At 45.2% G+C, this 12085-nt stretch overlaps 1 protein-coding gene across 8 annotated transcripts in view; it reads left to right on the forward strand.

Moving 5' to 3' along the window:
* Nucleotides 1–7610: 7610 nt before the first annotated feature.
* The window catches only part of YEATS4 (YEATS domain containing 4), a 76252-nt gene continuing 71777 nt past the window's right edge, over nt 7611–12085 (forward strand). For 7 of the 8 annotated variants that reach the window (XR_005365398.1, XR_005365402.1, XR_005365400.1 and 4 more), the window contains exons 1-2: nt 7611–7831; nt 10895–11014. Coding sequence is in view for 3 of the 8 variants with exons in the window: in XM_038549980.1 (XP_038405908.1) it covers nt 7781–7831; nt 10895–11014 (171 nt within the window). In the remaining 5 variants the exon portion in view is untranslated. The remainder of the gene's footprint in view (nt 7832–10894; nt 11015–12085) is intronic. The other variant, XM_038549977.1, reaches the window with a different exon arrangement.

The raw sequence follows: 12085 nt of genomic DNA on the forward strand, positions 1-12085 counted from the left end.
GAGAGGAAGAGAGATTCTCAAGTGGATTCCCTGCTGAATGCAGGCCCTGACTTGGGGCTCGACGTGGGGCTCAATCTCACAACCCTGACATTATGACCCGAGCAGAAATGAACAGTCAGGGACCCACCGACTATGCCACCAGGTGCCCTAGTGGACTCATTTAAAAAATATTTCCTTAGGAGTTATGAAAGGGAATTAATAAAAATTATAATCAGGAGTGACTAATGTCATTCATAGATACAATGTTTTCCAATTAAATGCATGTCTATTATGCAATTATATTTTAAAATCATTTTTAATTTTAACAAGGTTGTAAATTCTCAATGTTTACAGAGTTGGTCCCACAAAATTAATTATGAGAGATGTACCTTCTCAGGGTGCCCTGGTGGCTCAGTTGGTTATCCACCTACCTTCAGCTCAGGTCATGATCCTCGGGTCCTGGGATGGAGCCCCGCATTGAGCTCCCTGCTCAGCAGGAAGCCTTCTTCTTCCTCTGCCTCTGCATTTTCTCTCCGCTCAGTCTCTCTCTCAAATAAATAAATAAAATATATTTTTTAAAAAAGACAAAAAGATATACCTTGTCATTTCTTCCCCTTTACATGCAACCACTTTTAGGCCGCTTAAAGTTAATTTTTATATTTTTATATTTACCTCCATGCTTTTAATTATTAGCCTTATATTGCTTTTCTTGATTTTTCCAAGTCAGAATATCAACTTTCCACTATAGAAATTAAGGATTAGGCTCTATTTCTTCCTCCCCAATCTCTAGCACAAGTGGGACCCTTCCCTGATGCCCATCCTTCCAATGTAAGTATATATTTTTTGTTAGACCAATACTCAGTATTTACAAGGCCATAAATATAATTATTTTCTTCTCTAATGGAAAATTGTATTTTTCCTAGAGCTAATAACTGCATGATTCTTAAATTTGCTTAGTTTTCTTTTTTTTTTAAGTTTTATTTATTTATGATAGTCACAGAGAGAGAAAGAGAGAGAGAGGCAGAGACACAGGCAGAGGGAGAAGCAGGCTCCATGCACCGGGAGCCCGACGTGGGATTCGATCCCGGGTCTCCAGGATCGCGCCCTGGGCCAAAAGCAGGCGCCAAACCGCTGCGCCACCCAGGGATCCCTGCTTAGTTTTCTATGTATCTCATTAGTTTACCTCCCAAACTCTAGGTCTAATATATATATTTTTAAGATTTTATTTACTTATTCACGAGAGACACAGAGAGGCAGAGAGAGAGGCAGAGACATAGGAGAAGCAGGATCCATGCAGGGAGCCTGATTAGGGACTCGATCCCAGGACCCCAGGATCACGCCCTGAGCCGAAGGCAGATGCTCAACCACTGAGTCACCCAGGTGTCCCTAGGTCTAATATTTAAACATTAAATATTAAGTATTTAAATAGTCTCTCAAGGCTCCAGACACAGCTAGAATTTTGTCAGTTTCATCTTTTTTAAAATTTATTTAATTAAGTAATCTCTACACCCAATGTGGAGCTCAAACTCATGATCGTGAGATCAAGAATCACATGCTCCTCTGACTGAGCCAGCCAGGAGCCTCAATTCCATCTTTTTAAAACAGTTCATTTGCAAATATTTCCCACCAAATCTAATTGGGACTGGTGTCTGTCTGTGCCTAAAACATGGCTACCATCCTGGGCTTGCTCTTTCAGTATAATTTTAGGATTCTCTTATCTCCATATTTGATATTTATTTTATATCCTGTATTTCATAATTTCCTCTTGGTTTATTCTCTCATTCTGGTAATCACATCTCCAGAATCTTCCTGAGAAAGGGTACATGGGAGGTACTTTTCTTGAGACAGCATGTCTGAAATTGCCTTTGTTCTATTTACACACTTGTTTGATAGTTGGCTGGATATGGAATATTAAGTTGGAATTAATTCTCTTCAGAACTTTGAAGGTCATCTGTTGAACCCAGACTACCTGGGAACCGAATTTAGGGAAATCCATTGCTCCTGAGATTACAATGTTGCTATACTGAGCAATCTGAAGCCATTCTGAATTTATAACCTGGAAGTATGTATAATCTTCTCTTTATCTCCAGTGCTGTGGAAGTCTGCAGTGATGTGCCTTGATGTGGATCTGTTTTGTTCTGGGTGCTCGGTAGGATCTTTCGGCTTAGAAACTCATACTCTTAAGTACAAGAAAACTTCCTTGAATCATTTATTATTTCCTTCCATTTTCTTCATTCTCTTTGGAATTCCTAGACTGGTCCTCTGATGTAGTTATAAATGAATTGTGTCTCTCTAAAGTTCATATGTTGAAGCCTTAACCTCCAATATGACTGTATGTGATGATAAGGCCTTTAAAATAAAATCTTTTAAAAAAGGGAGGGGGGTGAGGGGGATGCCTGGGTGATTCAGCAGTTCAGCACCTGCCTTTAGCCGACTGGGGTGTGATCCTAGGTCCTGAGATTGAATCCTTCATCAAGCTCCCTGCATGGAGCCTGCTTCTTCCTCTGCCTGTGTCTCTGCCTCTCTCTCTCTCTCTCTCTCTCTGTGTGTGTATGTCTCTCATGAATAAATAAATAAAATGTTTTTTTGTTTTTAAATGGCCTTTAATGGGACACCTGGTGGCTCAGCAGTTGAGCATCTGCCTTTGGCTCAGGGCGTGATCCTGGAGCCCCAGGATCAAGTCCCACATCGGGCTCTTTGCGTGGAGCCTGCTTCTCCTTCTGCCTGTGTCTCAGCCTCTCTCTCTCTGTCATGAATGAATAAATAAAATCTTTAAAAAAATAAAAAAATAAAAATAAAATAAACGGCCTTTAAAGAGGTAATTAAGATAATTACATGAGGTCATAAGGGTGGGGCCCCTACTTAATAGTGCTTTATAAGAAAAGGAAGGGGGACACCTGGGTGGTTCAGTGATTGAATACCTGCATTCAGCCCAGGGCATGACCCCGGGGTCCTGGGATTGAGTCCCATATCGGGGCTCCCTGCATGGAGACTGCTTCTCCCTCTGCCTGGGTCTCTGCCTCTCTCCCTGGCCAGTGATGTTATGCACAGATAAAAGGCCATGTGAGGACACAGTGAGCAAGCCAAGGAGAAAGGCCTCAGGAAAAGCCAGATCTGACAACCGCTTGATCTTGGATTTCTAGCATCCACAACCACGACAACATAAATTTCTATTGTTCAAGCCACCGAGCCTGTGGCATTTTGTTATGGCAGCCCTAGCAAACTAATAGAGAGATGTTCTTATGCTTTCTTTCCTCTTTTCCATTTATTTGTGTTTTGTTCTATTTTCTGGGAGATTTCTTTGATTTTATTATCTGGCCTAATTGATTTTTTTTTTCATTTCTACCACCATATTTTAAATTTCCAACAGCTCTTTTTTGTTCACTAAATGTTCCTTTTTTCTTTGTTTTGTGTCGCTTGCTATTTTTTATTTTATCTGAGTATAGTAATAATAACAGTTTTGTTTGCTTCTACTTTACTTCCCTATGCTCCCTATAATCTGCCATTTTGTTTCTTTTGAATTGTATCTTTCATATTAGAGGCATTTCTCAGTTATTTGGGAATCCTTATCTACTTAAATTTAGGAGTAGAAAACTAAAAGTTTAATTTGGAGTTCTAAGGGCCTACCTATGTGGATTTGACCATGTGTACTTTGCTGAAGGATGATCAAGCTGGCTTGAGTCAGTTTCGTTGGGGGTCCTTAGATCTCCTCTCTTAGGCTGGTCAGACTCCCCAGAGGAGCTCTTCCTGTGGCCTGTTTGCCAGCATTTTAAGAGTTAAGTGAGGGACAGAGACGGACCTGGGACCCAACAAGCATATGTTTCATTAATCTACCTATTTTCTGTATGGTAGTCCCTCCTCAACTCTTCCTGGTGTTCTACAAACCAGACCATGTTTTTCTCTGTTTTATTCCTTGGTGGTAAATAACAGATAATTTTTTTTAAAGATTTTATTTATTTATTTATTTATTTATTTATTTATTTATTTATTCCTGAGAAACACACAGAGAGAGGCAGAGACACAGGCAGAGGGAGAAGCAGGCTCCATGCAGGGAGCCCGATGTGGGATTTGATCCCAGGACCCCAGGGGTCACGACCTGAGCTGAAGGCAGATGCTCCACTGCTGAGCCACCCAGGTGCCTTTCTTGTTTTAAAGGAAGCCTCCTTGGGGGAAGAGGCAAAGAAATGTATTCAATCCATTATCTTTACACAAAAGTTCCCAATATGTTTTATGTATTTGCTTAATTTTATTTTAGTAAATGTTATTTTACTTCAAAAATACTTAGGGTAAGATTTTAAGCTAAGAAATAAAAAATCCTCTAAGAAACAGGAGAAAAGTAGGAAAGAGGAAAAGCTGAGAAATAATTATAGAGAGCAAATTTGGGTTCCAGAGATCACATCCTGAAAGCCACAATTTGAAAAAGGCGAAATTTAGAAGATACAGGGGACAAAAAAAAATCCCATATTGTGATGTGAAGGAATTTGTAGGAAAGTGTACTTTAACAGATCTCATTGGTTGCAACTACCTTGGGGAAAATAGCCTCAAGTTGTGTCTAGTCTATTTTTCACTTATTTACTATTCAACAAACATTGATTATTAGGCACAAGAAATGTTCTCTAGGGCCTCAGAATACTAAGGTGAGTACAATAGTTATTGCCCTCATGGAGTTCACAAATAATTAATATACAATATGATATGTGTTCCAATCCATAGTTCGGCACTATGGGAACTAACCACCTGGAAATCAACTGCTAAAGAAACAACAGAAAAACGAAGAGAATGGGCACCTCAAAGGGAGGCAATGGACAGCAGCATTCAAATCCTGCCAAGGAGTTAAATGAGTCAAGGGACAGTCGTTAATGTATTTACTAATAGAGAAGTCAGTAACTCTGGTCAGAGAGGCTTCAGTGAGGATGAAATTCAGAAGGTGATAGGGGCACCTGGGGGGCTCAGCGGTTGAGGGTCTGCCTTTGGCTCAGGGCGTGACCCCGGGGTTCTGGGATGAGTCCTGCATTGGATGGCTCCCTGCATGGAGTCTGCTTCTCCCTCTGCCTGTGTCTCTGCTTCTCTCTCTCTCTGTCTCTCATGAATAAATAAAATCTTAAAAAAAAAAAAAGTCATAGACCGAGGAGCATCTGGAAATAGATAGGAAATGTTGACAACCTTTTCAAGGTCGACTTCTTTTTTTTATTTTTATTTATTTATGATAGTCACACAGGGAGAGAGAGAGGCAGAGACACAGGTAGAGGGAGAAGCAGGCTCCATGCACCGGGAGCCCGACGTGGGATTTGATCCCAGGTCTCCAGGATCGCGCCCTGGGCCAAAGGCAGGCGCCAAATCGCTGCGCCACCCAGGGATCCCTCAAGGTCGACTTTTAATGATAGCCCAAAAATAGAGATATGCATGATCAAAAATGGTTTGTTGGTTTTTAACAAGAAAGATTTTAAATTATTTAATACGGTGTAATATTAGCTTCAAGGATAGAATTCAGAGATTCCTCATGCAAGCGTCATACACACACATACCTCATACATATAGTACCCAGCGCTCATCACAAGCGCCCTCCTTGACACCTATTCCCTGTTTAACCCATGCTCTCACCTCCCCTCCTGTAATCTTTAGTTCATTCTGCAGTTGAGAGTCTGTTTCCTGATTTGCGTCTCCCCACCCCCCATGCTTATCTGGTTTGTTTCTTAAATTCCACACATGAGTAAATTATATGGTATTGGTCTTTCTCTGACTTATCTCACTTGGCATAATACTCTCTAGCTCCATCGCAGTCAAGGCAAATGGCAAGATTTCATTCTTTTTTTTTTTTTTTTAATTTTTTTTTAAATTTTTATTTATTTATGATAGTCACAGAGAGAGAGAGAGGGGGGGCAGAGACATAGGCAGAGGGAGAAGCAGGCTCCATGCACCGGGAGCCCAATGTGGGATTCGATCCTGGGTCTCCAGGATCGCGCCCTGGGCCAAAGGCAGGCGCCAAACCGCTGCGCCACCCAGGGATCCCTCATTCTTTTTTTTAAGGCTGAGTAATAGTCCACTGTGTGTGTATATATACCACATCTTTTTTTCTTTTTAAAGATTTATTTGAGAAAGAGAACAGGTGCACAAGCAGGAGGGGCAGAGGAAGGGAGAGGGAGACTCTGAAAGCAGACTCCCTGCTGAGCGTGGGGCCCAATGTGGGTCCTGAGCTGAGATAATGACCTGAGCCGAAATCAGGAGTCAGAGGCTTAAACGACTGAGCCACTGCGGTGCCCTGTACCACATCTTCCTTATCCACTTATCAGTTCACAGACATTCGGTCTCTTTTCCATCATTTGGTTATTTTTTGTTTTTAAATATTTTATTCATGAGCGACACAGAGAGAGAGAGACAGACAGATAGAGACAGAGACAGAGACACAGGCAGAGAGAGAAGCAGGTTCTATGCAGGGAGCCTGATGTGGGACTCCATCCCTGGAACCTGGGTCACGACCTGGGCCCAAGGCTGGTGTTAAACCGCTGAGCCACCCAGGCTGCCCTCACGTGGTTACTATTGCTAACGCTGCTCTAAACAGCGGTATTTTTTTATCCTTTGGGTAATACCAAGTAGTGCAATTGCTAGATCTAGCACAGTAGGTTTTTTTTTTTTTTAAGGAACCTTCATGCTGTTCTTAATGAGAAAGGTTTAAACGTCATTCTTCTTATGGGAAAAAGCGCAACGTACAGGGAAAGGGGCAGGAAAGTGGATGGGAAAACATTGGGGAAACCAAAGCTGGCGCGGTGGTCTGTCTTCTGAGCGAGGTTCCCCGCGACGTCATCCTCTAAAAGAGTGGGAGGGGGCAGCCGGGGGCTCAGCGGTTTAGCGCCGCCTTCGCCCGGATCGTGACCCGGGATCCAGGGACCGAGTCCCGCAAGGGGCTCCCTGCACGGAGCCCGCTTCTCCCTCTGCCTCTCTCTCTGTGTGTCTCTCATGGATAAATAAATGAAATCTTTAAAAAAAAAAAAAGGGGGGGGGGGGGCGCGAGGGCTGACGTCAGAGCCGGGCTTTGAGAGCCGGGGAGCCTAGGCCACAGGGGCCGGGCCGCAGCGACGAGCGCCCGCCGGCATCTCAGGCTGCAGCCGACGCGCAGGCGCCTAGCGCGGCCCCGATCCCTGCGGGCGCAGCGAGGGAGCCGGCGCCCTGTTCTGCGGCCTGCGGTACCGCCTCCGGGAAAGAGAGCAGGGAAAGGGAGAAGCCGGTAAATAACAAATCGGCGCTTCACGCTCGGAGGGCTGGCTGAAAACGACGAAAAGCTGCGGGCGGGCCAGCGGGGTGTGCGAACTTGACCTCCGAATCGACCCGCACGAGCTCCGAAAGCCAACCTCTGGGTGGTTCCGTAGGCACCGGGCCTGGGGGCGCGTCAGGACCACCGCCACGCCCCCTCCCGCCTCGGCCACGCCCCACCCGGCCACGCCCCGCCGGCTGGGCCACGGCCTGCGCCTGCGCACTCGCGCCGCCAGCTCCCTGCGCCTGCGCACTCGCTCCGCCGGCGCTCCTGCTTCCGTGGGGCTCTCAGCGCGCGGGGCTCCACGCGCTTCCGGGACGCCGCCTCCCGCCGCCCGCCGCCCGCCCCGCCGCCCGCCTCCCGCCGCCTCCCGCCGCCCGCCTCCCGCCTCCCGCCAGGACTTGGCCGCTCGTCGGCGCCGCGCCCTCGCTCCGCCAGGAAGCAGCCGCCTGGGCCCCGCGCGGGAGGAGCGTGGCCTCTGACGGGAGCGGCGACCCCGCCGGCCCCGGTCTGTTTCCCTGGCGGCGGCGGCGGCTTCTTCCGTAGGACAATATGTTCAAGAGAATGGCCGAATTTGGGCCTGACTCCGGCGGGAGAGTGAAGGTCAGTGCCCGGCTCGCGCCGCCGTCCGCGCGGCTCTCGGGGCGGGGGTCCCGGTCGCGCCTTCTCGGCCGGGGCGTGAGCTGCGGCTCCTGGACGAGCGCGAGGCAGCGGCTGCGCGGGGGACACGGGCACTCGGTGGGGCTTGGGTTGCGTTTCGGCTACGACTTGGCCGGCTCTGCGCTCGCCTCGTCCCGTGATGGCGTGACGGGGGGCGTGGACGTTGCTGATCCGGGCCCCGCGGCGGCCTCGCCAGGTGACCCCGTGCGTGTGCAGGTGGGGCCTGAAGGGCGGGCGGGGAGCGGGGTCAGAACCGCGGCCCCGCGGCCCCGCGGCCCCACGGCGGCCGCCGCCCTAGCATCAAGGCTCGGAGACGACGGTCACTAAGGTTCCTTTTCTTTTGCAAGTTGGTCCGCACGGACACATTAACTCTCCCACTTTCTTTAAGATTTTGTTTATTTATGCATGACAGAGAGAGAGAGAGGCAGAGACACGGAGGGAGAAGCAGGCTCCGTGCGGGGAGCCCGACGTGGGACTCGATGCTGGGACCCCGGGTCACGACCTGGGCCGAAGGCGGCGCCAAACCGCTGAGCCCCCCAAGCTGCCCACCCTCCCGCTTTCCTACGTTGCCTGGCATGTTGGCTTTTTTTTTTTTTAAGACTTTTTTTTTATTATTTATTTACTCATGAGAGACACACACAGAGAGAGGGGCCGGATAGAGACACAGGCAGAGGGAGAAGCAGGCTCCATGCAGGGAGTCCACGCGGGACTCGATCTCGGGACTCCAGGATCGTTCCCTGGGCCGAAGGAAGGCGCTAAACCGCTGAGCCCTCCAGGGATCCCCTGGCACCTTGGCTTTTAAGGCAAGACTATCTGGTTCTTGATGGAACAGCTGTGTTTACAACCCTTCTCTGATTTTCGACTCATTGCAGAAAAGGAAATTTCTCTTTAAAATGAAGGGAGGGGTATCCCCTGGTGGCTCAGCGGTTTAGCACCGCCTGCAACCCAGGGCGTGATCCTGGAGACCTGGGATCGAGTCCCACATCCGACGTAGGGCTCCCTGCATGGAGCCGCCTTCTCCCTCTGCCCGTGTCTCTGCCTCTCTCTATGTCTATCAGAATGAATGAATGAATGAATGAATGAATGAATGAATGAATGAAAAAAAAAAAAGAAGAAGGGAGGGGGAATCCCCTGGGGGCTCAGCTGTTTAGCACCGCCTGCAGCCTGCAGCCCGCAGCCCGGGGTGTGATCCTGGAGACCCGGGATGAGTCCCACGTCGGGCTCCCTGCATGAAGCCTGCTTCTCCCTCTGCCTCTCTCTCTCTCTGTTCTCTCATGAATAAATAAAATCTTAAAAAAAAAAATAAAAAGAAGGGAGCCCCGTTTGCACCAACCTCTGTACTCTCAGCTGTATACAACTGTATCACGCATGGTGCTTTAATATCCCCTGTAAAGTAGGAATTATTGGAAAACTTAAGAAACTACCAACATTTAACAGAAAGGGAAAGATGGCAGGTAAAATCCATAGTACTAGGAACTTTGTAAGTATATCTTTTGTCCAAGCTTTGGGCAAGTCTTTGAATGGATAGGAAAGTGCTATTGAAGGCTTTAAAAAATGTTAACTTTTGGAGAACTTAGAACTTTCTTTACTTGGGCCAGCCTGGGGGTTCAGCAGTTTAGCGCCACCTGCAGCCCAGGGCATGATCCTGGAGACCCAGGATCCAGTCCCATGTCATTGGGCTCCCTGCATGGAGCCTGCTTCTCCGTCTGCCAGTCTCTGCCTCTCTCTCTCATAAATAAATAAAATCTTTTTTTAAAAAACAACAACAAACTTTCTCTACTTGTAATCCTGTAAGGTTCAAAAAGTTAAGTCCAAAGTGATTTGAGAAAATTAGGCTTGGAGTCCTCACATACTTTTCCACAAAAGAGTGCATGTCATGTAAAGCTTTAAAATTAAGGATTTACTAATTGTTCTTGTAGGCATCTTTTTCCAATTTCAATAAATTTCTTTCGCTGGGATTTGACTGTTCAATTTAGAGAAATTTCCTTCAGCTAGAAAGTCTATTGACAGATGAACTCCCTTTGCATCACTGAGGAAATCTGCAAGTTTTAGCTACAGTAACAGCTGCAGCATCTGTAATCTGCGCCCCACGCCAGTGCTTCTTGTGCTCATTTTATTCAGGCGATGAACCTGATGCCCCACCTGTCGGCGCGTCAGAGAACATTTACTGAGATTATTTAAATTCTCATACAAACTGCTTGCCTTCTTCTGGACTATCTTGAGGCTAATAGAGATTGGATTTTTAATTATCCAGCTTTTCCATTTGTTCACTGCTTTTCCTCGCTTCTTATTAACTGTTGACTACATTGGCACAGCCCTTTTCACATGTGGTCTATCTTGCTCTTTGACTTTCAGATACATTCTTACTGTTGAACATAGTTTCAAGTTTCATGTGCAACAATTCAACATTTTCTCCTCACTTGAAACCTGTCTCTCCTTTCCATAATAATATGGCAACAGTCAATACCTCTACCCTTAACCAGATGCGATGAGAAACATGTACCTACACCTCAGAACTTAACACATAAGTAATAGATTAAAAAAAAATGTTTGTCCTAATTCTACCTAAAGTCCTTTCCCAGACAGCCTTTAGTATTTGTACTGTGCTTTGGAAAACACTGCCATAAGCTGGTAAATCAGGACATTGTTCCCATCAGGTGGTGGCAGTCAAAATTGGCAGTCTTAATTCCGGAGGCTCACTTTAAGGTTTGTGAATAAAGAACACTTCACCTTTCTTCAAAAAAAAGAAAGAAAAAAATATTTTTACATGATTTAAATCTACATTTTCAAAGTGGGAACATTGTAATTAATCTGGTATTTAGTTACTTGTGTTAATATTAAATGATTATTGTCTACAGTTGATTTTTTGAGAGAAATCCATGTTATAGGCAAACGCTAGGTATTTAGATTGCCTGCCATTTCTTAAAACAAGTTTTCAGAGCTCTTATTCTGTATATTTGGGTAATGATACAAAATTAATTGGTGTTGAAATTACTTTTCTTTTAGGGGGTTACTATCGTTAAGCCAATAGTTTATGGTAATGTTGCTCGATATTTTGGAAAGAAAAGAGAAGAGGATGGGCACACCCATCAGTGGACCGTGTATGTAAAACCATATAGAAATGAGGTAGGCACTTGTTTCTTCTATAACTTTTTTGAAACCACAGTTTGGTTTTGATTGAAGATAAATTGTAATATTTTATAGTCACTTTTAAGTTATGGTAACAAGAACCATGCTATAAGCAGAGTATATGTTCCAATCATGTATTAAGTTAGCCCAGTATTTAATCAGGTGTTTCAGGAAGAGTAGTTAACACTTTTTAGGAACAATTTTTTTTTAAGATTTTATTTATTCATGAGAGACACAGAGAGAGAGAGAGAGAGAGAGAGAGAGGCAGAGACACAGGCAGAGGGAGAAGCAGGCTCCATGCAGGGAGCCCCACATGGGACTCGATTCCGGGATTCCAGGATCACACCCTGGGCTGAAGGCAGGTGCTAAACCACTGAGCCACTCAGGCGTCCTGGAACAATTTGTTAATAAGACCATCAGAGAAGGTGAAAGACAAAACACTGTATAATCTGGCTGCTGGTAATTTTGTTTTGCTGCTGAATCTCTAATGCCTGGAACATAGTCCATAGTAGGTATTCAGCAGATACTCATTGAATGAATATTTCTCAATATAAAACCCTTGAAAATTCACACAAAAACTTGTGTATGAATATTCGTAGCCGCATTATTCATGATAGCCAAAAAAATGGAAACACCTCAAATATCTTTCAGCTGATGAATGGATAAATAAAGTACAGCACATCCATACAATGGAATATTATTAGTAAAAGAAATAAAGTACTGATATATGCTACTACCACATGGAATAAATTTAGAAACATTATTGTAAGTGAAAGAAGCCAGACCAAAATCATATATTGGATGATTCCATTTTTATAAAATGTCCAGAATAGGCAAATCCATAGACACAGAAAATTGATTAGTGGTTGCCAGTGGATGAGGCAAGGAGGGACTTAGAATTGAGTGCTGTTGGATGTGGGGTTTCTTTTTGTGTGATAAAAATATTCTAAAATTGATTGTGGGGATGGCTGTACAATTCTGAATGTACTAAAAAACCATTGAATAGTCATTATAAACGGGGGAATTGTGTGGTGTGTGAATATCTTGATAAAGGTCTTATTTAGGGAT

Source organism: Canis lupus, chromosome 10, assembly GCF_011100685.1.
Source record: "Canis lupus familiaris isolate Mischka breed German Shepherd chromosome 10, alternate assembly UU_Cfam_GSD_1.0, whole genome shotgun sequence".
NCBI lineage: Eukaryota > Metazoa > Chordata > Mammalia > Carnivora > Canidae > Canis > Canis lupus.